This window comes from Chinchilla lanigera, unplaced genomic scaffold (assembly GCF_000276665.1).
Source record: "Chinchilla lanigera isolate Chin_1 unplaced genomic scaffold, ChiLan1.0 scaffold00029, whole genome shotgun sequence".
In the NCBI taxonomy this organism is placed as follows: domain Eukaryota; kingdom Metazoa; phylum Chordata; class Mammalia; order Rodentia; family Chinchillidae; genus Chinchilla; species Chinchilla lanigera.
The window spans coordinates 19,736,014-19,762,457 of NW_004955430.1; the positions used below are offsets into that span (position 1 = coordinate 19,736,014).

The 26,444-nt window shown below is 33.6% G+C and overlaps 1 protein-coding gene across 1 annotated transcript in view; it reads left to right on the forward strand.

Annotated features, from left to right (window-relative positions):
• Window positions 1-26,444, forward strand: part of Cmc1 (C-x(9)-C motif containing 1) — a 232,046-nt gene that overhangs the window by 168,637 nt on the left and 36,965 nt on the right. The window contains exon 3 of the mRNA XM_005387540.1: window positions 16,086-16,175. Coding sequence (XP_005387597.1) covers window positions 16,086-16,175 — 90 coding nt within the window. The remainder of the gene's footprint in view (window positions 1-16,085; window positions 16,176-26,444) is intronic.

A 26,444-nucleotide genomic window follows, 5' to 3' on the forward strand; every position in this document is an offset into this window, starting at 1 on the left:
ACTTTGATTTCTATCTGAAAAATAATAGAGGGGCACTGCAAGTTTTCAGTTAAATGGTAACAAGTAGAACTTTCCTTTTGGCAATTTTAGCTTTTTTATTAGTACATGTTTGCAGTACATAATGAGTACATTCCTGCTGGGTAGTTGGTTCATGTACATAACACTTCTTTGTTTTGTTTTTCATCTTCCTCCTCTGATCCTTACCACCTCCCTTATCTCTTGGTCTCCTTCCCTTTGACAAAGATACATTTTCTATCTATCTTTTATTTTACCCTTTATTTATGTTTTGGGTTTCTCATATTAGAGAAACCATATGATATTTAAACTTTTGTGTCTTTTATTTCACTTAACCTTATGATCTCAAGGTGCATCCATTTTCCTACACATGATTCAGCTTATCCTTCATGCCAACTAGTACTCCATTGTGCATAAATACTACATTTTCTCTATCCAGGCATCTGACGATGGACATATGGACCACTTCCAAGGTTTAGCTATACTGAATTGTATATCTATAAATATGGGTATGCATGTATCACTGTAATATGGTGTCTGTTGCTCTTTTGAGAAGGTACTTAGAAAGGGAATAGCTGGGTCAAATAGAATTCCTATTTTTAATTTTTTGAGGACTCTTCATACTGATTTTAATCATGGTTGTAGTACTGTTTTATACTCCTAACAGTGTAGAAGGGTTCCTTTTCCTCCACAACCTAGCTAGCATTTGCTGTTTGTTTTCTTGAGAATGTCCATTCTTTCTGGAGAAAGATAAAATCTCACTATTGTTTTAATTTGCGTTTCTGTAATGGCTAGAGATATTTGTGCTTTCTTCTTCTGGATTGATTTCTCACAGTCCCTTGCTATGTTTAAGTAATCTTCATTTTCATGATTGCTAACTGCAAGCCTATCTTCTATATTTGAGATTCTGACCTCACATTGGCTTAACCTACTGTGGATACTTTCAGTAGAATTTTTGTGATTCCAGATATCTGCTTGAATCTGCCTTATGGATTCCATTTCTTTTCTATGCTGAGCATTCATGGTTTCCATAATTTTCTTAAGCTCTTCTATTTTTTTTGTCTGCATCTGCTCTAGTGTCACTAAGCATGCTTTTTATTATGGTCACCATCTCTGCAGTTATCTGAGAAATTATTTCTGATTTGATTTTTTCTAGAGCCTCATTCAATTACTTTGTTGTCACCACTTCACAGAGGCCAGGTGGGTGACTTTCAGATTGTCCCACCTCATTACCCCCTGGGTTTGCCTTTGGTGAACTGGATGGGGTTGCATCTTGTTTTAAGTGTCTTCTCATTTTCTTTTCTTTTTTTAGTTTAATTCCTGGAGTGATGCTTGTAAAGTGCCTGTGGTGGGCTGCTTTATTGCTAGTATTTAGAACCCTTAGGAAAAGACTGTTTCCTCTGAGGTATCCTCCAGGTGTAACTGATTTTTGGGTTTTGAGTCTGTTGCAAGATCTTCTTCAATTTGTTGGGGATGAGAAGTGGCTGCCTGTTTGGCCCAGTCCTTGGTTCTTTGGCACTGTGCCACAGAATTTTCTGTGATCCTTAGTCAATCTCAGTCTGGGAATACCAGGAAGAATAGTTGTTTAGAACAGGAATGTCACTTTTGGCTGTAACAGTAGCAACAGTCATAGTCTAGAAAATGACAAACTAAGGTAACCATTAATTTGCCCCCTTTAACTGTATGAACTAGATTTGTAGTTATATAATAAAATCTAGAACAGACCAGAAAATTACATGCAGTATGTCCTTAATATGTCGATTTTACCCTCAGGGGTTAAAATGTATGTCCTTAATATGTCGATTTTACCCTCAGGGGTTAAAATTTGAAATGGGTTAGGGAAAAAAGAGAGGTAGTGGAAGAAGATTAGAAGTAAGGCTGGAGAACAAAGGGGGACCATGCTAACTTCAGGAAACTGGTACCAAAGACTGGAGGGAAAGAGCAAAATAAAGAGATAAGAACAGAAGAGAAGAACCACAAAGATGCTAGAAAACACAGTCACACTCCTATAAAAACAAGATCAAAGCATGAAGGAGTAAAAAACAAAACCACCATCACAACAACAAAAAATAAGAGAGCAAAAAAAAAAAAAAAATCCACTTCCACATTTGTCTCTCCGGCCACTGGTAGACAACATGTGGGGACAGAATCCCAATCTATGCTGATCTATCTCAGTAAGCCAGCAGTCACTTTTTGGCGGAGTATTGGATAATGTCATCCAATTTGTACCTTCTGGCAGAGTCCAAACTCGTTTGGCCTGCAGCCCTCAGCATGCCTTCTTTGGGCCTGAGCCCCACTGGGAGCCGCTAGATGGTGCCTTGAGCCACTAGATGGCATCTGTAGCCACTCTTGAGTTCTGAGCTCAGCTGACCCCTCTCCAATATGGCTCCTGGCCAATTGCTCTCTCACGAGGGACAAGTGAGCCCTCAGCACACACTGCCAGCTAGTGCAGTCCTTTATGTCCAGGGCTCCCCTCCACTGCTATGTCTGTCTGTGGAGGCCTCTGGGGTTCCCTGCAATCACTGTTACTTCCTCAGGTTTGAGTTGCTCCTCTTGTGCTGTGCGTCCTGTTTCAGGGAGAAGGCACCGCTGGCTATGTCCTTCCTCTTCCTTGAAGTTTCTCCCTTCATTTTTTGAGTTCTTCATATATTCTAGATGTTAGTTCACTGAGCAATAGCTGGCATTTTTTTTGTTTATTCTGTAATTGTCTTTCACTTTGTTGGTTGTTTCCTTTGCTGTACAGAGGCTTTTTAATTTGGTAAGTTCCCATTTGTTGATTCTTGATGTTATTTCTTGTGCAATTGGGACTCTGTTCCAAAAGTTCTGCCTAAGCATATATCTTCAAGCATTTCCCTATACTGTCTTCCAGCAGACTATGTGTTTCTTGCCCCATCCAGCTTGGCTCTCAAAGTTCCTGGGAGGAAGGAGAGTGAGAGGATGCAGGAATATAGGTGAGAGACGGAAAGCTGAGGTCAGGTGGAGCCCTCTCTCCTGATGGGAGGAAAGGAACTCCTCAACCACTATAGCATATTTTTTAAAAAAACCCAAAAATTACATGTAAATTGTATAGTATTTCTTTCATTCTAGAGCAAGAATTTTTTTCGAGAAATAAAATGAAAGCTACAGATGTGATGTGTCTTTAGGTAAGAAAATAATTTGAGAGATGAAGAAAAACATGAACAGTGAGAAGATTCAACATTGATAGTATAAAGTAAATATTTTTCATGCAATCTCACTTCTTTATGTATTAGGGTAGATGACTACAAAGGATGGGCTTAGACAGTAGGAGATTGTCCACCAAAGCTGGAGGACACTGTTGTGGATGCCCAGGTTAAGAAGTTAGTAGAACTGACTTCATGTTTCAGTTTTTGTCATTAACTGATTTTAAATGCGTAATGTGAAGTTTGTGAATGAGAGGTTGGAAGAGTAAGACAAATCAGGTAAATCAGGTATCTGCTAAGGTTTTTTAAAATCCTGAAACTTGGTGATTCTGAATGTCATTAATATGAAGGAATTCCTGACTCAGCACAGAAGGTTCACAGGAAAAAAAAAACAAACAAACTCAAAACTTCAGTTTTCATTAACTGAATTAGTATCATTTTTTTTTTGTTTGTTTGTTTGTGTGTTTTGAGACAGGGTCTCACTCTGCAGTTCAGGCTGGCCTTTAGCTCACTGTGTAGCCCAGGTTGGCCTTGAACTTGGGAGGGATCCTCCTGCCTCAGCCTCTTAAGTGCTGAAATTACAGGACTATGCCACTGTACCTGGCTAGTATTATTTTTAAGGGTGTTAAAAACATACTTTAGAAATTTCTGTTTACAGATGTTATAAGGCTGAGAAATATTATCTAGTACTTTATATAAGTGAACCAAATATAATTGTGCCCAAATAAGAACACTGATACTCAAATTAACCTTTTACCCTATAGGTTTCTCATTATAGTTTCACAGTTTAATGTAAGGAGATTAGATCAGCGGGCAAGTTGTTAAAGAACTGGTGTTTACTTTCACATCATGTTTTTACTAAAGAACTGTTACTGGGGGATTTTTAGATATCAGAGAATGTTTATCTAAGCATGATTGATTAAGAGTCAATCACAAGTGCTTATGCTGCAGAATAAGGACACTTGCCTATATTACTACGGCATTTATAATCCCTAGAGTATTTGGTACTGTTGACTTCCCTTTGTTTTGTCAGTTCAAGTATGGCTTGAAGGGAAGAAGATGTGAAGAAGACTCATCCTTACTGTCTTGATTTCCCAATTAAGACCTCTCAGCCACCTCTTTCCACATTTTATTGCAAGAAGATATGAACAAGCTAGTAAGAATGTGAAAATCTGGTTATAAGTGTACCTGTTTTTGTGATCAAGAGAGCTGGAGTCTGTCTGCTTTTGGATATGGAGCATTTAGGAGCTAATGTTGTGATTGTTGTTCTTACACTGTACATGATAATCTGTCTGGTCCCTTTTAGGCTCTTCATAGCTTGTAAAGGAGAGGGACCTCAAGACCGAACCTATTGCTGATAAAAGTAGTTTTGCAGATTTATTCCAAGCAATTTTGTTTTTTCTCTAGAAATGAACAGTAGTATAGAGATGTTTTCAGGAGCAAGTAAGAGAAGAACTAGGAACTTTAAAAAAAAATGGTATTAATCTAAGTAACAACCAGGCTAGTTACATCAGAGCATTTTTGGTATTGAAAAGGCAAAGGTGTCACATTCTTTCTTATGAAAGATTCTGTAATATTCTGATTTGCTTCACTGTTATCTTTGTGGATTCCTAGCAAGTGCTGTTGTCAGTAGTCTTATAATATAGCTCTGCTATACTGCAAGAACACATGAGCCCCAAAGCAAAATCTAAGCTAATAGATACTGCCAGTGGAAAAGGTGAAAATTGACTTTCAGGTGATGATAGAATGTTGAGAAATTATAGAGCTTTGGAAATTTTCCCTGGGAGTGTTATCTGATCCTTTATCTTAGTATAAATTCATGTGACTATATAGTAGAAGACTTTCAAAATTTGATTGTTTTGGGCAGGCTATTGTACAAATATATTACATATATATGACATTGACCTTAAGGGGTTCAGTTTGTAATTTTATGAATAAAAAGTACAATATCTGTAATATTTATAGTGTTAAAGATAGATTTGAAATATGTATTCAATTATAATTAGTTAATATTTGGTGGTTAGTATTCTACCAGATGAGAAAATCTTTAACAGAATATATAAATTTTTAACAGTGTTGTTTTGATTTAACACCAAGAATTTGGAAAATTTGAAATCAGTATTCATACAACTCTAGAATTCTTTGCTTTAGCAGGTGTTAGGAAAATGATCAGAAGGAATTGTTACAAGCCATTTAAAAATGTGTGTGATGGAATATTATAACTTCGAGTTTATAATGAAGATAAATTTCTACTTTATTTGTGAAAAATGGCTCATTATTACAAAACTATGTCTGTACTCAAAGAACTGATCCAGAAAAATAATGCTTTTGTTATCTAAGACCATTGCAAGATTAAGAGCAAAGTCTAGATTGATAAGGGCATATTAGAAATAAATTGTATTAGTTAAAACTATATAAAGAGATAAAACGTTGATATTGATTTTCTAAAATAGGTCAGTATATCACCATAGTTATTCACATCTATTCAGTAATTACATTAATTATTGATACCTAGTTCTAATTTATGCTATAAACAAGTGGAGAAGGAATGTGTACAGATAGTCCTAGTTTTAGTCCCTTTTCAAGTAGATATTAGTTTTCACTTGATGTTTCTTCTAAGTGTTTCAAATTCAACTTGTCTACAACAGTATATAGTCTTTGTTTTGTATTCTGTATCTCAACAGGTGGTCACTTCATTTCCCTTGAAGTCAGAAGACAGGGAGCTCTCCTTGATTCACCCCTTTTCCTCATTCTCCTCGGGTCCCATCACTCTTGTAGGACCTCCTTTGAGTCTGTCCTTTATTGTTTGTCCATATTTCCAGTTCCCTGTAAACTCAGTGTTCTTTTGCTACTCTCATCACGATTTCTGGAAAAACTAAGGAAGAAGAAAGTATCAGTTGATGGTATAGCACAGAGTTCAGTAAACTGGCTTGTGGCCAGAATCTGGTGAGGCTTCCAAACCAGAAATGATTAGTTAACATTTTTGAAGGGTTGTTTAAAATATATTAATATAAAATATTTACAATCTGGTCCTTAACAGAAAGTTTGTTTACCCTAATAATAAGCTGTGAAAATTATGATGGAGCAGATTGAATCAGCAGTTTTTCTCCTTGTGTATCTGTATGTCACATACACATACAGCATACATATGCTCCCCAAATAAACCCATGAAAAGTGATGTATCAGGGTTTCACCAGAGAAACCACCAATAGGAGATAAAGGTCTATATATATCTGTATATTAACAGATTTATTGCAAAAAATTGGTTTAGGTGATTGTGGAGACCATGTGGGGGAGCCTGGAGTGTGGGGCAGGGCAGGCTATGAGAAAAAGTAGGCTTGGAACTCTTGGCCAACGGCTGAACTGAAGTCAGCAAGTAGAATTATTAAGGCTTAGCTTTTAAAACAGTTCTTTTGACTTTTTGAGACAGGGTTTCACTATGCAGTTCGGGCTGGCTTTGAATTCACTTTGCAGCCCAGGCTGGGCTGGAACTTGTAGCGATCCTCTTGAGTTAGCAAGTGCTGGGGTTACAGGCGTGTGCCACCATGCCTGGCCTTAAGGCTTCGCTTTTAAGGCCTTTTGACTGAGTAAATTATTCTGCCCCCCCCCAAATTATTTTGGGTGATCTCCTTTATGTAAATCTACAAACCATTTCTACTACAACACCTGGATTAGTGTTTTCTTGAAAAATTGGGGGTTGTAGCCAATACAAATTGACCCATAAAACGGACCATCACAGGTGATTTCTACCAAAGTTTGTAGGAACTGATAATCTTTGTACAGTTGTTTCCCTAATCTGAAAATCTAATATACTCCAAAATCTGAAATGTGAAACTATATACTTTAGGGATGCTCAGCTGATGAAGTCTATGCAGATTTTCCATAATGTAAAAAAAACCAAAAAACAAAAAACAAACCCTAAATCTGGAAGAGTTCTTAGCATTTCAGATAAGGAATGCTCAGCCTTGATAGAAAATTCTGGAGAATATGAAGGCAGATGGGTGTTTCATTTTGTTTATAAACTGTAACTTTGATACCAAAACCGCGCAAAGATAAGAGAGCAAACCTTTAGGCAAATTTCACCATAAAGATAACTGAAAATATTCTGAACAAAAGTTGAGCATCCAACACAGGAATCTTGCTAATTGGTACTCAGTATTTTCCTAATGATCATAATCATAGAATTTCAAAAGAAGATGGCAAAAGTTTCCTTAAGATTGTCTACATAGAAATTGGAAGAGAATCTGTTACCAGATTACTAAAGTAATGAGAGAGTTAAATAGGGCTGTGCTGGTTACAGAGACAGTATTACAAAATTGAACCTGTATGTCAGCAATAAAAAATTATAGAGTGTTATTTATGTAAAGATGTCTTTATCAGTAGAAATAAATTTAATGAAAGATGAACAGTTATCTTTAAAGAGATGACTTATTGGCTATTGAGTTACCTAATTTCTAATATTTGTTAAGTCTCATGAGTCCAGTTTTATCTTTTCAAGCAAAGCTGTTTTAAATTGAGATAAATGGCCAGTGAAATTTACAGATCTTAAATGAGTTTTTAGAAATAAAATACCCCAATCACAACACCTACCAGAGGGTATACTTCTCAACTCCCATGGACACTGTTGCTCTAACTGTTATCACTATGGGTTATTTTTGCATGTTCTTCAATCATGTGATGTGTACTCCTATGTCTAACTTACTGAGATTCATCCATGTTGAGTATTTCTGTACTACCGTTAGAGTATTGATAATACTCTTTTTTATTCCTAAGTAATTTTGGCTGTTATAAACAATGCTCTCATGAGCAGATTTGTGCAAATTGTTTTCTGTACATAGCATTTTCATTATCTTAGACAAATGGATCCCTACGAATGGAATGTAGGTGTAGTGTATATTTAACTTTATAATTCAACAAGCAGTTTTTCAAAGAAGTGTATCATTTCACACTCCCACCAGCAATATATGAAAGTTCCACTCTCCATCATTTGATACTGTCATTGTTTTTACTTTCAGTCATTTTGGTGGTTGTGAAATGATATCATAGGTTTCATTTGCATTTGAGTACTTTTTTGTGTATGTATTATATGTCTTTAGTGAAATGTCCATTTGATGTTTTTGTCCAGTTTCACTGAATTGTTATTGTATGTAAGATTTCTTTAAATACTCTGTATTCAAGTTCTCTGTGAGATATATCTTTTTGTAATGGTCTGTGCCTTTTAATTTTTTTGTCTTTTGATGTACAGAAGATAGTATATTTGATGAAGTCTAATTTCTGATTTTTTTTCCTGTTGAGTACCTTGTGTTCTCTGTAAATTACATCTTCACTCCAAGGGATTGACTTTGTTTTCTGTTTTAATGGTCTTTTTGAGGGGGGCATATTTGTATAGTCCTTCTGCTATCCTTTATTAAAAATACTTTTTCTCCTCATTCACTAGCTTTGGTGCATCGTACAAATAAATTGATAGTATACACGTGCAAATAATCTGGACTCTGTTTTGTTAATGCTATTTTGTTTGGTTATTATAATTATACCAGTGTTACACCAATTTGATTGCGGTAGCTTTGCAGTAAAACTTTTCAGTTGCTGCAGGTCATCCAAAGTTGTTCTTTTACATTAATGTTTTGCTTATTCTAGGTCCTTTGTTTTTCTTATACTTTTTTGACCTTTTAAAAAACTCAAATTTACTTTGTCATAATTTAATACAAGAAGTGGGAAACTAGTACAGTTTCATTGTACCTTTTCCCCATATTTTCCTAGTGATACTATCTTGTATAACCATAGTACAGACTATTGCCCTCAAAAGGACAAAAATTTATATTGAGACAAAAATTTTATTCTCTTAATATAAATCACTGTTATATATGCAATATATAAATATATACATTATTAATATTTTGTAGGAGGCATTAGAACAAAGTCACAAAAGTTGCCCTTTAGGACAAAAATGCAAAAGTTGGAACACACTGCTATGACTCACTATTAAGGAGAAAACCAGGGATTGACTTTGGCATGATACTGTTGATTTGTACATGTCTTAGTTGGGTTTCAGTAGTTTTTAAATGTAATTTTTTGTCTACTGTTAAATGATACTTTATCATGTGTGAATATTTGAGTAATCATAACCACAATCCAGAGTTGTTCCATTACTACCAAGAAAATCCCTTATTACTCCCTAATACCTTCTCCTTTAGTGATTTGTTTTCCATCACTGTAATTGTCACTTGCAGAATATTATATAAGTGGAATCATACAATATATAACCTTTGGGATTTTTTTTTTTCATTTGTACAATGCCCAGACAAGCCATCCAGGTTGTTATTGCATGTCTAAAGGTCATTTTTTATTATTGCTGAGTAACATTCATTGTATGGATGACTCTATTGTTTATTCATTCACTTGGAAAAATAGTGCTGCATAATTTCCAGGTTTGGGCCTTGTTTTTTTTTTTTTTCGTTTGTTTGTTTTGTTTTTAATGATACTGGGGATTAAGCCAGGACTTTCGCACCTAGCCCTTTTATTTTTTATTTTGAGACAGGATCTCCCTAAGTTGCCCAGGCTGGGCTCAAACTTGCAATTCTCCTGTTTCAGCCTCCCAAAGTAATAAAGATACAGTGAAGGTTGTTTACAGATTTTTGCATGAATATAGTTTTCATTTTTATAGGTTAAATTGAAAAGTGTGTTTGTTGGGTTGTATTGTAAGTGTATGTTTAACTTTATATGAAACTGCATGCTTCCCTTCTAGTTTCTATACCGTGTTATATTCCTAGCAACAGGAAGACATCCATTTGCTCTGTGTCCTTGTCACCTCGTGATAATATATATTAAACTTTTATCCATTTTAATGGATATTTAGTAATATTTCTCTGTAGCTTAATTTGGATTTCCATAGTGGCTAATGATATTAAGCGTCTCTTTATATTGTATATTTTCCATCTGTGTATCTTCTTTGGTATAGTATCTGGTGAAGCCTTTTGTCCTTTTCTATTGGATCATTGGTTTCTTACTGTTGACTTTTAAAAATTCTTAATATATTTTGGATACAAGTCTTTTGTGAGATATGAGATTTGCAAATATTTTTTCTTTGTGGCTTGTTTGTTTTTTTTTTTTAAATCTTCTTTATAGGGGCTTTCCCAGAGCAAAAGTTTGTAAATGTGATGAAGTCTTATTTACTGATTTTTTTATGGATCATGTATTTAGTATCATGTATAAGATCTTTTTGCCTAACTCAAAGTCCTGAAGATGATCTCCTGTGATGTCTTCTAGTAGTATTATATTTTAGCTTTTTATTTTGGAATTATTATAGATTCACTTAAATTACAAAAAATAGTATATAGTTTCATGTACTTTTCACACACTTTTTCCTAGAATAATACCAAAAGTAAAAGTGTCAGCTAGATGATAGGTCTTTAATTTTCTCCAGTGTTTCTATGTGCTTATGGACATATGTAATAATTCTTTGCTTTTTTTTTTTTGTTCTTGTGAGGTGGAGCTCAAACCTAAGGCTTAGTATGTGCTGAGCAAGTGCTCTACCACAGAGCTGTATCCACAGTCTGTTTTATCCATCTTACTCCATGTTCCTGTTCTCATAGGGAAAGTCATCGGTGTTTTACCACCCAGTATGGTGTTAGCTATAGGGATTTTACACAATGCTTCATTGGGTTAAAGACATTTCTGTGTATCCCTGGTTGACCAAGAGGTTGGATTTTGTTTGGGTGTTTTACTCCATCAGTTGATATAACTTTCTTTCTTCTAGGATATTAATAAAATGAATTATACTGATTGAACTTTAGTACACCAGCCTTGTATTGCTGGAATAAACCTAGCCTAGTTGTGTTGTGTTTTTCTTTTTATCTACTGGTGAATTTGATTTCCTGATGTTTTTATTGAAGATATCTCAATACATGTTCATGACTGATATTGGTCTCGTGTGTGTGTTTTCTAAATACTGTCTTTGATTTTTATATAAGGGTGATATTGGTCTCTTAGAATGTGTTGGGAGGAGACTAGAGTTAATATTATTCTTTACATACTTTGAAGAACTTGCTAATAAACCCAATGTAACTAAGAAAGTATTTTTATTGATCTTTTAGAAAACAACCTTTAGGTTACCTCATTTATATTTCTGTCGTCAATTTTGTTGCTTTCTGATCTTCTTTATTTTTCTGTCTTTCCTACGTGAACTTCATTTTTCCCCATTTTTATGGTTTTGTCAAGTGGAACGTTAGATTTCTGGTTGAGGCTTTCTTTTTTGCTATGAGCATTTATTGTTGTAAATTTTCCCATAAGTACTGCTTTAGTTTTGTCTCACAAGTTTGACATGTTGGGTTTTCATTTTGTTGAGGTCAGTGAAAATATTCTTTAATTTTTTGGCACTTCTTCTCTGACCTGCAAGTCATTTAGAAATGTGTTTTTAAATTTCTAAGTGTTATCTCCCTGTCGTTGATTTCTTGTTGGTACTCTTTTGGTCAGAGAAAATACTTTGCTTTCAATTTTTAGTATGACTTTAGATTTATCTATAGTGTTTTTGAGTTTAAATCTTAGATTGTTTTTTAGTGATTGAACTAGAAATTGTAGTATGCATGTATAGCTTATTAAATTTTTTGTCATCAAAATTTTACCATGTAAGTGTAATGTCGATGAATTATTATCACCAAAATAGTTATACTCTATTCCTTGATCTAGTTTTTTTCATAGTACTTCTGTATACATTGAGAATACTACATTTTTTACTTCCCAGAAACAATTTTAAAGACTAAAAAAAAATCACTAACTTACCTTTTCTGCTGTTCTTTCATCATTCCTGTTATTCTGTTTCCTTTTGTTACTTGTTTCCTTTCTTAATAACAGTGGACATTGGATAATTTCTGTTGATTCATTTTCTAATTGTCTAATTTTTTGGTGTCATCTCCATTTGATTTTTGTACATTGATTTATATCTAGCAATCTTGATAAATTCTCTTAGTTCTAATAGCTTTTTTGTAAATTCTAACTTTCTATGTAGACAATCATTTTATCTTTGTATAGCTACAGTTTTATTTCTTCCTTTCTAATGTAGTCACTGTTTATTTACTTTTCTTGCCTGATTGCACTGGCTAGAACATCCAGTATAATCCTAAACAGAAATGGTAAAAACAATCTCCTTTATTTTATTCTCTTAGGGGAAATTTTTCAGTATTTGACCATTAAAATGATTTCAGCAGTGTGCTTTTTTCTTATAATACTGTTTATCATATTGAAAAATTTTTTTTTTCTCTTAGCACTTTACTGAGAATTTTTATTAGGGTTGAATGTTGGATTGTTGTCAAATATATTTTTGGTGTCTGATTACTGTGCTTTTTATTTGCCTTTTTAGTTACAAATGGTGACTTATGCTTATTGGTTTTTGAATGTTAAGTGATAAACCCTACTTGGTTGTGAAGTATCATATTTTATATGTTTACATATGTATATATATATATATACATACAATTTTAGAATAAATATATATGCTTACTAATCTAGTAATATGTATGTACTAGATTCACTTTCCTGATCTTTTGTTAAGATTTTTATATCTGTATTAATGGAGGATATTAGAGTGCTGTTTTTGTTACATCTTTGCCTGGTTTTGGTGTCAGTGTATATTGGCGTAAGAGAAATTTTCTGGAAGAAGAATTTGTCTAGGTTTGATAAGTTTTATTTCCCTTAAATATCCAGTCAATCATGAGGGAAGTTGTCAGGTCCTATCATTTTTCTTTTAAATATACATTCAATTTTTGAAATACATATAGGGCCATAGTAACCCTCATGTCTTCTTGAGTGGATGTTGATTAGTTTTGTATTTTAAGGAATTTGTCTATTTCATTTTAGTTGTTAAATTTATTAGTATAAGTTTGTATGTAATATTTCCTATTTATCATTTAAAAATGTTTATCATGTTTCATGTTTGTTCATTTTAGTTATTATTCTAAGTTTGTGTGTAATGTTTCCTATTTATCATTTAAAAACATTTATCATTTCTCATGTTTGAAATTTGTAACCCATCTTTGTTTGTTTTCTGATCATTCTGGCTAGTGGTTTATCAATTTTAATGTTTTCAAAAAACCAGTTTTAGTTCCATTCATTTTACTTCTGTTGTTTTTGTTTGCTTTGTTTTTTATTTCATGGATTTTTGCTTTGATCTTTATCATTTTCTATCTTTGCCCCCCACCCCCTTTTTCAGTTCTTAAGGTAGAAGCTTAAGATGATTTAAGAATTTTCTTTTTTTTTTTTCTCTCTCTTGGCTTTTAATGTTACAAATTTCCTTGTAAGTACTGTAATAGTGCATCACACAAAATTTTGATATGTTGCATTTTTATTTTCATTCAAAAATATTTTCTAATTTCTCTTTTGATATCATAGATCCCTGGGGCATTTTCAAACGTGTTCTTTAGCTGATAGCTATTTGGAGATTATCTAGAGATCTTTCTATTACTGATTTCTTAGTTACATTAGTGTCAGCAAATGTACCTTTGTACTACTGCCTGAATTTTTTCAAATGTACTGAGATTTGTTTCATAGGCAAATGTTTCACTTTGGTAAATTTTCTGTTGTTACTGCGTGGAATATTTTCTAAATGCTAGTTCGGTCAAGAAAGGTGGTAATGTTGCTCGAATACTTTACAGTTTTAAAATTAAACTGAAATGTGTATTTTTCTAATATGCTCTCCTTATTTACCTTTGTGCATCATGGATTCATATTTATTTTATCAGAGTATGTTCTCTGTTAATTCTGTGATATATTTTGTTTTTCAAAGATTATAACATTACCTCCCATCCCTCATACTCTTTGCGTATTGTCGGCTTGACACAGAGAATGGAGTCTTACCACTCCTCTATTCCCACCCCAACTTGTATATAGGCTGTTCTTAATGATTTGAAATCATGAAACATAGCAGGGGAATGATGTTTTGTAGCTTCTGTGACAAGATCAGCGAAAGCATATGACTTTCTCTTGATCTCCAGACCTTCCTTCTCAAATTGTACTTTCTTATATCCCACCTGCCAAACTCTAAGAAGAGGCGATGTATAGGTGATCTGGTTTATAGTCCTAACTGACTGTAGTAGGACATGCCAGCCTAGTTATAAAATTTATGCATGAAGAGAGAAAGAATTTGGGATGTATGTTTTCCAGTCCCAGGATTTTCAGGTGTTGAAGTCAACATCAGTCTTTTGAGTCTTCGCAGATGAGGTCCTTCTGATCTGTAGATTCCTAAACTTTACAAAATGTTTATTGTTCTACATATACTGTATAATAAAAAATAAAGTAATATCATAAAATGTTTAGTTTTATATATAATACAATAATAGAAGTAAGGAAATTTTTTAATGTTGAGTTTAAAGGAGGAAAACAGTTTTGTTTCTGTGTATCTGAAATGTCTTTAAGCATTCTCTTAACGGCTGGCTTCATTGACTCTGGTAGTCTTAGATATAAAGAAATTCTTTCTCAAAACTTGGAAGTTATTTTTCTCTTATTGCATTCAAGTTTTGCCAGTGAGACATAATATACACCTGATTCCCATTCCTTTTTATATTTTTTTCTATTTTGAAGCTTTCAGAATTTGGGGCTTCAGACTATCATATGCATTTAGATAATCCATGTATTGGTATTGTCTCTCAACTTGTCTTTTTATTTGCCTTAGTATATTTATCATACTGATTCTAAAATCTTCTTTTAAGCCTTTTAACATTCCTAAGAGCTAGTTACTTTTTATTATTTATAATTTATTATTCTTTCCATTTTATTGTCCTTCATAAAATTAAGGCAGTTCTTGGATGTTTCATTGTTTTGTCTGCATTTTGAGATGCCCTTTTGCCGTCTGTGTAAAAATATGTATATCTCAGTTCATAACTGCCTGCCTTCCAAATTTGTGAAGAATAACATACATTGTTAGGTGCCAAAAGAATTTAGACTATAAGTTCTTAGCTCCCTAAGTTTTACTGGATACTGGGAAACTTCCTGAACTTTTGGAAGTAAATATTTGTATTTATGTCTTTCATCCATAGTCTAGGCAGAGCAGAGGAATGACCACTTAATACAGGTACTGAATTATTTCAACCAGTAACTTTATTTTCCTCCAGTGAAATTTCTTACCACCCTTATTTACTGCTTCAAAACATGGGACAGCACTCACTTTTAGTATCAGTTTTTCCTGTTTTTTTTTTTTTTATGGAATTACTGTTATTTCCCTTAATTTGATTTTATCAGCTTTTTGTCTTTTAGATATTCCTTGTCATTTTGTTTTCACTGGGGAGTCTTCCCCCTTCTTTGTGTTTTAGAGCTTTTTCAGCATTTAAGAAGTAGGTGAGATGCTGTAGCAATCATATGCAGTTTGCCATTTTAGTCAAAAGGTGGAACTTGTATCTGCAATGCAGAAATTTCTGTGCAATGCACAGAAATGTCACACACTTTGTATTGTATTAGATTGGACCTGTAGTTCTACTTTTTATTCTGTTCATTCTTTCTTTCTTAGGCTACATTTACTACTACTAGAAAAACTTAATTTCTTTAAAAAATCTTACATCTCTTTATGTATCCTTGGATCTCAGAATTAATAAAACATTTTTGTGGATTATATTAATATGATAATGTTGATGATTCAGATTTTAATTTTGATGAGTTTACATGGATATGGTACCAAGTGTTGCAGTAATGTTTGCGGAAACTTTTAGGAAGATGTCACCCATGTTCCTCACAGTTTGTTGTTGTATATCAAACAGTATTAGAATAGTTTTTAGTGACCAAAGTAATCACAGTTTTATCAGATGGTAAAAGAGTTATTTAAAAAAAATAACTTGCATGTGTTTTTGTTTTAAATAACTAGAGTGCTTATTTTTTCCCTAATCCTGTGACTTACTTGAGACTTTACTATAATATCTTTTTTTTCAGACCAGCATCTCAGACATGTTGAAAAAGATGTTTTGATCCCTAAAATAATGAGAGAAAAGGCCAGAGAGAGGTGTTCTGAACAAGTTCAAGGTAAGATTCAAATATTCCTGTGAAGATTAAGTTCATTTTTAATAATATGATCTGAATTTAATCCTTAGCTTCAGAGTTAAGTAGTCCACGAATTAATATGTATGAATTGCTTCTCACCCTTTCACTGAGATACCAGTGTTTCAGCTTTTAGAACTTCAAGGCAGTGTTCAATTCATTTAAAATTATACATATTCCTCCAAATTACTAATAAAAAAGTATTTCTTTCCCAGATATATACTTTATACATAGAGAAAAACTTGATGTGAGTATTCTGGAGAAGCATTATTCTGGTGATTTTTGATAGGGAAAGGACAAATACCAAATCTAATAAGTATCTGGTTTTTTTTTTCAATCTGTCAATATATATATTCATATATATATATATATGTATGTGTACATACACACACACTTAAGATGGTTTTCTTTAGTGTCATTGCCTGTTACTGAATTGTTAATGACTCCTAGATGCCTACAATAAGTCTGGGATTTTTGGGTGTATGTTTTGTGTTGTGTTTCTCAGTAGGAGATATTTATGTAAAATGCATGCACTAGTCATCTTCATAAGCATTTCTTTTGGAAAATATTTTTAATATTAAATATTCCTATATACTATAAGTCTAGAAACATTGAAAAATTTATAACATTGTATTAAAAATGTAAGTAAAGGTAAAAATTGCAGCCACAAAAAACACCTATGAATGATGGATAATTAGACAAGCTGATGACAGTAGTACTGTAGAAATAGCTTTTTAAAAGATTCTGCCTTTTTAAATGGCTATCAAAAGAAATAGCAAAGGGCTGGGGATGTGGCTCAGCAGTAGAGCTCTTGCCTTGCACGCACAAGGCCCTGGGTTTGATCCCCAGCACCACCCAAAAAAATAAAGCAAAACGAAGTAGTAAAAATTTACCAACATATTCTCTTTTCCTAGTTCCCCTTCCTCACTTGCCCTGTAGTCATTATTGTTGAAGGACCACAATAATTTTTAGTGAGGATAATAGGCTGTAGTCCCACTGCAGGCTTCTAGATGGGAAAATTAGACTGTATCAGCTCTAGTTTCAAGACTGGGTGTGTTTGGATGCTAGGAACATTTGCCTCCTCAGCCTTCAACCTTAGAGATGACCTTTTGCAGTTGGTGGATGGAGACATAAAATAAGAATAGACCCTTACACTCAACAGTGTGTGATGGTCTCTTCTGTTTCTTAAGTTAAATGACTTAAGACCCATTCCATGTTTAAATCCATCTGTAACTTAGTAATTTAAAATAAATATAATCATTTTGTAGCATTACTGTATTCTTGCTTTTTCTATGAATGAGTTGTTTACTCAGAATACTGTCCTTCATATTTTCCCACCCCCAACCCCAGATGTCAGGAGAAATTAACTTGTTGACACCTAAAGACAGAGTTCAGTGCACATCTGGCTTTGACCAGTATTATGCTGATAGTCTCAAAAAGTAATCTTGCATCTTTTAAAGTTCTTGTAGAACTTTAAAAATATATATCCTGATTCAGATAAGGGAGCATAAAACTTAAACATGGATAATAAAGTTACAGGGTTAACTTCTCACTACTAGGAAAGTTTACTTGTTACTGATACTAATATATCACTCTACTGTTATAAGCTATATTCATTCTGTTTTATAACACATTATCCTGATACCTAGAATGAAAGAAAGCTAGATAACTCAGTTGTATACTTAATTTTTACAAATTTGATTTAGATGAAAAAGATTGTATGGCTTTGGGTTTCAGAATTGGCTTTCCCTATTTTTAGACACTGAAACTGTTTTTGAAACAAAAGCATAGATCGTAACTTTAAAATATTTGTATGTTATAGCCACTATTTGACGGTGGTATAAACAAGAAGTTTTTAGTGTTCTATCCTTTGTAAAACTGTAGTTTGTTTAGCGTGTTGACATGGTATTTTTTTTGAAATATACTTAATCCTCTGAAGACTGAAAGCATCTAAAATTGGAGTTTGGTTTGGATTATTTTAATACATTGGACCTTATTGTAAAGTACTCTGTAATATAATTGATTTTTGAATATTTCAATTCCCTGTAGATAATCATATTGATTTTTTAGGCCATATGGTGTCAGTGTTTTAGAATGTAAAATTGATCATTTTATAAAAGAATAATAAATCCTTAAAATTCTCTCCATTTAGCCGTGTGAATTAGGAAAGTGTACACATAACTACTGAAGGGAAAATAATCTGTACATTAGTTGAACAGTAAGGTATAATTTAGAATTGGGACCCTTTCATTGTAGTTTACTTACTGTTTATACCTTTGCTTTATTAAATAATTACAGGATTTTACATAAAGGCATTATGCTTGTTAATCATATGGTTCTTGGATAAAGATACAGGAATTTTAATAAGTGATCTGACTTTCTGCTAAATGCTGAAGCATGATTATGTAGGAAAGCTTTTCTAGTTTTTTTTTTTCCATGTCATTTCAACTCAGCTGATCATAAGAATTGGGTCAGTCTGCCAGCAACTTAGGTTTGTGAAGGGAATGGAACAGCTTTTCCACGGACAAAGAAAAATGAAGTCACTTTCAGTGAAAGAAGGATGTCTCATTATAGTCACCAACAGCAGTTATTGACAGCTACAGTTCCTCTTAACAACGAGTATTTAACTAAGAATTTGGCTGTTGGATCTTTGGACTTGATCTAATTTGCTAGCATTAATTAGTTTCTTTTGAGGACAGACACTTGGTGCTCACAGCTATAGATTTGGAGGGCTAATTAGGATAGAAAATTGAACAGAATGGGGTAAGGCATTAACCTTCAACCATTACCAGCTGGGACACTGATAAAGACCACAGAGTCCAAATGCTCCCTATTGATGAGAAGAGTACCCTAATGAATATCAATTTCAGCCAGGTTGCTATATTTTTACTAGTTCTCTCTTCATTATAAAATTTTAACCAGCTTCTATGATACCTTAATTGTCTGTGCACTATTGGTTTTTACTGCACATTGATTTACTCTGAGTTGTACATCTTGCTGAGTGGTTAAGCACAATTAAAATTTATCTTAACCAGCAGGTAACATTCAGGACGTTTTATTGTTATACACCCTTGTATTTTTAAAACCTAAAATTACGTTATTGTAATTCTTTGTAAGTTTGTGCATAGCAATCGTAACTGAGCCATTTCAATATAATGGAAACCGTTCCTGGATAATAAGAAAATCTCTGCTTTTGGGCATCAAGAAGTGTTTGTATTATTAAACTGGTGTGAATTTGAGAATCTTTGTCTTCATAAAGTGTTTTGAAGAATGTAAGAGACATAAAAGTTTGTTTCTTTTTAAAAAGAAAACTGGTGCTTTTTTTTAAAATTTAACTTTGAGTTAGTTGATTAGTAAAGGTGGTTTGATGTAGAGATTTAACACAGCATGGAGAATCTTGATTTTACTGTTGTGAAAATTTTGAGAAGATTATAAACTGTTGATATCAAAAGAAAAGTTATTGAATTAAATCAAACTTTGTAGTAGTTTTGTTTTGCCAGTGATATTACTGGCAGTGAGTAAAGGCCCTAGAATATGACTGAAGTATATAGGTAGACCTCAGCACGCCAAGCACAAGGAGGATGACTGGAACTGACCGAAAACTCCAGGACTGACCGTCAAATCCAGCTCCCTTAAACTGTACTTCGATCACCTCCCAAAAACCACAACAGAAAATCCCTCCTGCTAACTGTTATGGTAGAATCACTGTTTTCTCTTGGATCTGGAAGTTACCAAGTTGTGTTTTAGGGAGATGGCTTGACAGATTCTGGAGACTGCTTTCAACCTTGTGCTTCTTTTAAAGCTGTTTTACTGCACCAGTTTAATGATTTATATTTTCTTCATTATTAATATTTTAAATACATTTTTGTCACATCTGCTGATAAATTATATTCTGATATAGAATTTTCTTATGAAAATTAAGGGGAAGAGTCACTGTATTGCTGCTATGCTTTGTAAAAATTCTTCATTCTTTTGCTTTTTTGAAGTACATAATCAACATTTGAATGAAGTCTCTATGTTGCATAATGATGGTTGTTTTAAAATATTAAGCAGCTTTGTTTCTTTTTGCCATCACAGATCAAGATCAGGAAATACTTTTTCATCAGGCATGGGTTGGAACTTTTTTTTGGTACTGGGAATCGAACTTAGGACCTTGCTCTTGCCGGGCAGGTGCTGTACCACTGAGCTATATCCCCAGCCTGGAACTGTCTCTAACTTAGGTTCTCCTAGTAATGGACTCATTTCATCCCTTGGGCCTCCTTTTAACCTTACTAGTCCTTTTGTCTTTATGCCGTCTTCCTCTTTTGGCTGATAAGGGGGACATAGTTCTGAAGGAATTATTTGAAGAACAAAGAAGCATGGATAGTTGTCTTTGAAATACCACAGACAGTAGGCAAATAGTGCAGTAGCTGGGTAAAGTGCTTTCCTTTTTCTGTCACATGCACGTTACTGAAATACGTTACTTTTTGCTTAATTCTGAGGATATATGAGCAGACAGAAAAAGAAGAAAATCAAACTGAGTGCTTATGATACGCTTCGGGAAGTTTACATACAGAGGACATTTGCAGCCTTAAAGAAGGCTGGATGACTACAAACTATACATGAAGTAATCAGTCTCTGTATGACTTTGTTACTTGAACTTGCCAAAACCTTTTTATTTGTTGTTCAAAGTGCACCACTTTTATCACGTATTTTTGTCATTTAACTGGTTTACCAAGGTAAACTACCAGTGAAGTGGATATACCACATGTCTGTAGATTGGTTCAAATATATTAAGAAGATAATGTATAAAATCACTAGCCATAATGAATGTCTGCTATGCTTAAGAGTATATTATGTACTCTAAGAAATACAAATGGATCTTTGGCACAGCTGCTGCTCTTTGGACTTACAGTGACCTGTGTCAGTGTCCTTATAACCACTTCTAGGTTTGGTGATTTGCTGGGAGGACTCAGAGAATTCAGCAAATACCGTAATCATGGATAAGATTCACTACAGTTAAAAGATATGAAGTAAAATCAAAAGGGAAGAGGCACATGGTACAAAGTTCAAAGGAAACTGAGCACAAGCTTCCAACAGTCCCATTGTGGTATAATCTCTCAGGATGTGCTTAATTTCTCCAGGGCTGAATTGTGACAATACATGTAAAATGTTACCATCCAGGGAATCTTATTAGAGACTCAGTTTATGGAGGTCCTACTGGGATTTAGTTACATGGCAATGCCCTGCCTAACATGTACCAAAATTTCAGATTCTTTCAAGAAAAACTGGGTTCAGCATGAACTGTATTGGTTGCACAAACATTTGGGCTCAGTGAGCCACACTTATCCATTAGGACTGTTCCCCAAATCTAAGTTCTCAGAAGTCAGTCTACAAGCAAGCCTTTTAAAGGATAGCACTGTCTTGCCTGCCATGTTAACCCTTTTCTGCATATGGATATAATATGTTAATTAGCAATATTTGTGTGTACCTATGAGATCTGATCTTATGATGCTGGAATCATAAGTAATAGATCTTCATCAGTTATTTTTAAAACAACTGGACAAATTATATGATGGTCACAGTCATTGATCTAGTGGATTCTTAGGTTTAACTCATACCTGTTATTGGACATAAGTGCTTATTGTGGTTGTGTTGTTTGATAACAGGACAGCTTTGCAATAGATACATTATTAAAGGTAAATGCCCTTGAAAGGAATGAACCGCATGTGAGTGTTCTGGAAGGAAAATAAAGTTGGTTAAGAGCCGGGGGGCATGCTGGTATTGGAGTGGGGCTTAATAAGTGGTTAGTATGATTTCACCAACATAGTGATGGTGATATTTGGACCAAATTCTCGAAGCAGGTGAGTGAGATGTGCAGATCTCTTGAGAATGATCTGAGCAGAAACAACCCCAAGGCACCAAGTATTCATGGGACACCAATACAGTCACAGTGGTAAGAGTGGAATGAAGGAGGTAGAGATTGAAAAAGGAGGAGTTCAGCAAAGTGATTGCAGGCAAAATTAAGATCTTATAGGTATTGAGGATTCCTGGGTATTAAAGAAGTGGAAAGACAAAAATGCCTTTGGGGTAAGACAGAGTGTGAGTTACAATTTAATAGCATTCATTGGTGTATTAAGAACAGAAATAGAGGCAAGGGCAGAATCAGGGACTGCAGTGTGGATGTTACTGAGACAATCCAAATGAGGGGTGATGGTGGACTGGATATGGGGTAGCAGTTCAGATGGTGAGAATGTACAAGTAAAAGAACAGACTTATTGTTAACAGAGATGAGGGAGGCTGTGTGTGGAGAAATTTTGTTATTTTTTTCAATGGTCAGTGGATCCAGAGTTTAGTTTTGGGCATGTTTCCTTTGAGGTGTGCATTAAACATTTAAGTTTGAAAACATTTTATTACTCTGTAATCAAAACTGATGTATCGTGCTAGGTATAGTAGAGAATAGAAAGATATAGTCTTATACCTCCATAGAGAATAGATTACCTGTTCAGTATCCTATGATTTGCTACTGCAGCAGAACCATTATTAGAATTCAGATTTCTTAATTCCCAGCATAATGGTCTTTCCATTATAGCATACCATTTAACTGTGTCAAACATGGTAAATACAATTTATCTATTTTAATCAGTTAATAGTGGCTGCCTAGCATAGCGGCCTATTTTCTGTCTTAACATACCAATGAGTACTTGAATAGGACTAATGAGAAATTAGTATGTCCTAGCTATCCATAGCGTCCTGTGCCTGTAATCCTAGCATTCTGAGAGACTGAGGCAGAAGGATCTCAAGTCCACTTTAGGCATCTTAGTGACTTAGCAAGACTCTGCCCACAAATAAAATGATATAAAAAATTTTTAATAATACAAAATTTTAAAAAGGCTAGTGAGGAGGAGGGAGAGATAAATTAGGTGAATTAGCTACGTGTGTCATGACTGGTAGATTTGCCAAGTGATGATATGCTTTGCCTGGTACTTGTTTTTTTCTGCCTTTGTGTTGCTTCACTTTTAGCTCTGGTTTATGTATGCTATGTGTTAATTTATACTAGACTTCCGCAATAACAAAAGTTATTGTCTTCCTATAGCTTAAGCAATTTAAAGTTTTTATTACATTGTTTCCTGACATCTTCGGGGCTGTTAACATATAAAAACTATAAGCCATTAACTGATTAAAAGTACATTTGTCCAGAGGACCTGAAATCAGTATATTGAAGAAATACCTGCACTGTCATGCTCATTACAGCACGTCACAGTAGTCAAGAAACAACCTGTATTTAATAAATGATGAGAGAATAAAGAATGTGGTTTGTATGTATATGGAATAGAACGCTATGCAGCCATAAAAACAAAGAAATCCTGTCATTTCACCAACGTGGATGGCACTGGAGATCATTGTGTTAAGGCAAATAAACCAGGTAGAGAAAGACAAGTACTGTATAGTTTCATTTATATGTGGCACCTAACAATTTTTTATATTTTATAATTTATAATTTATTTTTATATTTATTTTTATTTATTATTTTATTATATTTATTATTTTATTTTATTATTTGTTTATATATATTTATATTTATAATTTATTTTTATATTTTATAATTTATTCATTCCTTCTACCATGGTGGACATTTAGGTTTTCTCCAGCTTTTATACAAATAATGCTCATATAACATTTTGTTTTATGTTTTTTTGGTATCCATAGACATGCTGTTTTGTTGATTCTATACCAAAGAGTAGGATCCCTGGGTTATGATTGAAGTATGCCCTACTTAAAAAGAAAAGCCATAAATTGATGTAGAAAGAAGGTGGATAATGAGCATGTATTATTTACAACGACTACAGTAAATCAAAAGTTCTAATGCATAATAGAAAAGTCCTAAGTATAAAAGGTAAAATTTTCTGTGTATCATATACTATAAATATAATTGAACAAAAATCATGAGCTAGAGAAATATATTTTATATATTACGAAGTAAATTATGGTGCACTTGTACTATAGGAAAAAAATCTAAAAATACAAAAATGTTTGAGAGGTAAGTTCTTGAGGTGATGTTGAAGCAGTTTAGGATGGGGTTGTAGTAAATTATTACATTTGGTTATTTTTAGGGTCATGGATTTATTTTCTCTTTTTAGTACATGTTTGCAGTACATAATGTTTAAATCCATTGGGTAAAGTTGGTACAAGTAAATAACCTATCTTAATTCCTTTCTCTTCCTCTTTCTCTCTCCTCCCTCATATATAACATAGATTTGATATCCCGAGGGGCTAAAAGACTCATAGTACTGGGAAGGAAGTGATGAATAGCTAATTTAAAAAATGAGTGAAGTACACAGATTTGGAATAGTTTTATATTATTATTATTATTATTATTATTATTTTTTTTTTTTGGTTTTTCTCCGGTACCAGGAACCGAACTCACGACCTTGCGCTAGCCAGGCAGGCGCTTTTGCAGCTGAGCTAAATCCCCAGCCCCAGTTTTATATTATTAAACACAAAAAAAGTTAGCACTTTCAATAGCCTTTATAATTTCAGTTAGCCATCCTAGGTCACCATATATTATCAGTAAAGTTGGGATACTTTATACATTAATGGAGATGTTCTGCTTTTGGCATGGTCTAGTAGCTCTAAAACATCTTTCCTTTTGCAGAAAACCAGCTATCACTTATGAACAGAATATGAAAAACAAACTGAAGGAATTGGAGAGTAAAGACAAAAAAATTAGAGGGCAGTCAAACATTGAAAAAAAAAAAATAGCACCAGGTGAACCTGTGCCATGTAGGATGGCTGAAACTGGTAAAAACAAACCAAAGAACCCTACAGCCTTACTAGTTTGAATAACTAGGAACAGGGTTTAGTGTTACTATAGGCTCTGGAAAGTGTGTGTGTGTGTGTGTGTGTAAAGTAAATTAAGTTGCCTACTTAGGTGAAAAACATTCTTCAGAGAAAACAGAACCCAAAAATCTATGTAACTATTTACACTAGTCATAATAAATGCCAGATTATTCTGTAAACAGAGAAACAAGAAAACATGACTCTCAAAACCAATCTATAGAGGCTAATTTAAAGGTAACTCAGAAGTTGAAATTAGCAGATAAAGATTTTTAAAGCAGCTGAAGTAATTTCTTAAGAATATAAAATAAAATATTCTTTCAGTGAATAAATAGGAAGTCTGAAGAACATTTGAAATAATACAAAATGGAAGTTCTAGAATGGAAAAACATAATATATAATATAAAACCTTCAGAATGGAAAGAACAGGACTCCCAAACCTGAAGACAGATCAGTAGACATATTTAAAGAACATAGGGCAATAAATATTAAAAAATTAATAGATGATAGTGACATTTAGGACCGCAACACAGATAACTTTCATGTCATTGGAATGGCATACGTACCAGAATGAGTATAATTAAGAACACGGACAACATTCACTGAGGACACATTTATCCAGGGACCTATCAACTCTGCTCAGAGAAAGAGACTTATGTACAGGAAAAAGTAGGCCTGACTAGTAATTATAATAGTAATTTACCCATCATAAGCTATTATAAGTTTTTTATATTTATAAGGCAAAATTATACTATAATAGCCAAAAATTTAAAATAGCCCAGGTTTTTCTTAAAAAGAAGAGTGCTAGACCAGTTGTAGTGTAGTCACGCAATGGATTGTTTTTCAGCAGGAAAATGGAACAAACTACTCATTTATCCAACAGCAAAGAAGACTTTCATAACTATTATGCTGAGTGAAATATAAATATAAGAAAAGTACTGTATGATGCATACTCTTCGTGTTCTATAGCAGGCAATATTCCCGTGGCGTTCTAAAATAGGAAAAAGTTATCCAAACAATGGTTGCATTACTTGGGTGGGAGTAGGACAGGTTAGTGACCAGAAGGGGACATTAACGAACCTGTCTGGAGTGATTGTAGCATTCTGTATTTTGTTGCTGGTTGTTGATACAGAGGGGGCATTTTTGTTTTATCAGGTAGTATACTTAAGATGTGTTTTATTATATAGTTAAAAATACAAACAAATATAAACTCTAATCATCTGCCTGATGAAATTGTGGTTGAGAAAAAATATAATTTATGTTGACGAGGTTTTGGAGAAACAAATATTAACACTATTGGATAGGAATTTAGATAAGTACTGTAATGAAAAGAATTTAAGAGATTGTAAAAACATGAACAAAAATTCATAAATGTGTCTACTCATTGACCTAGCAATTCTACTGGCCAAATTTCATAATAAGGAAAATGATCAGAGC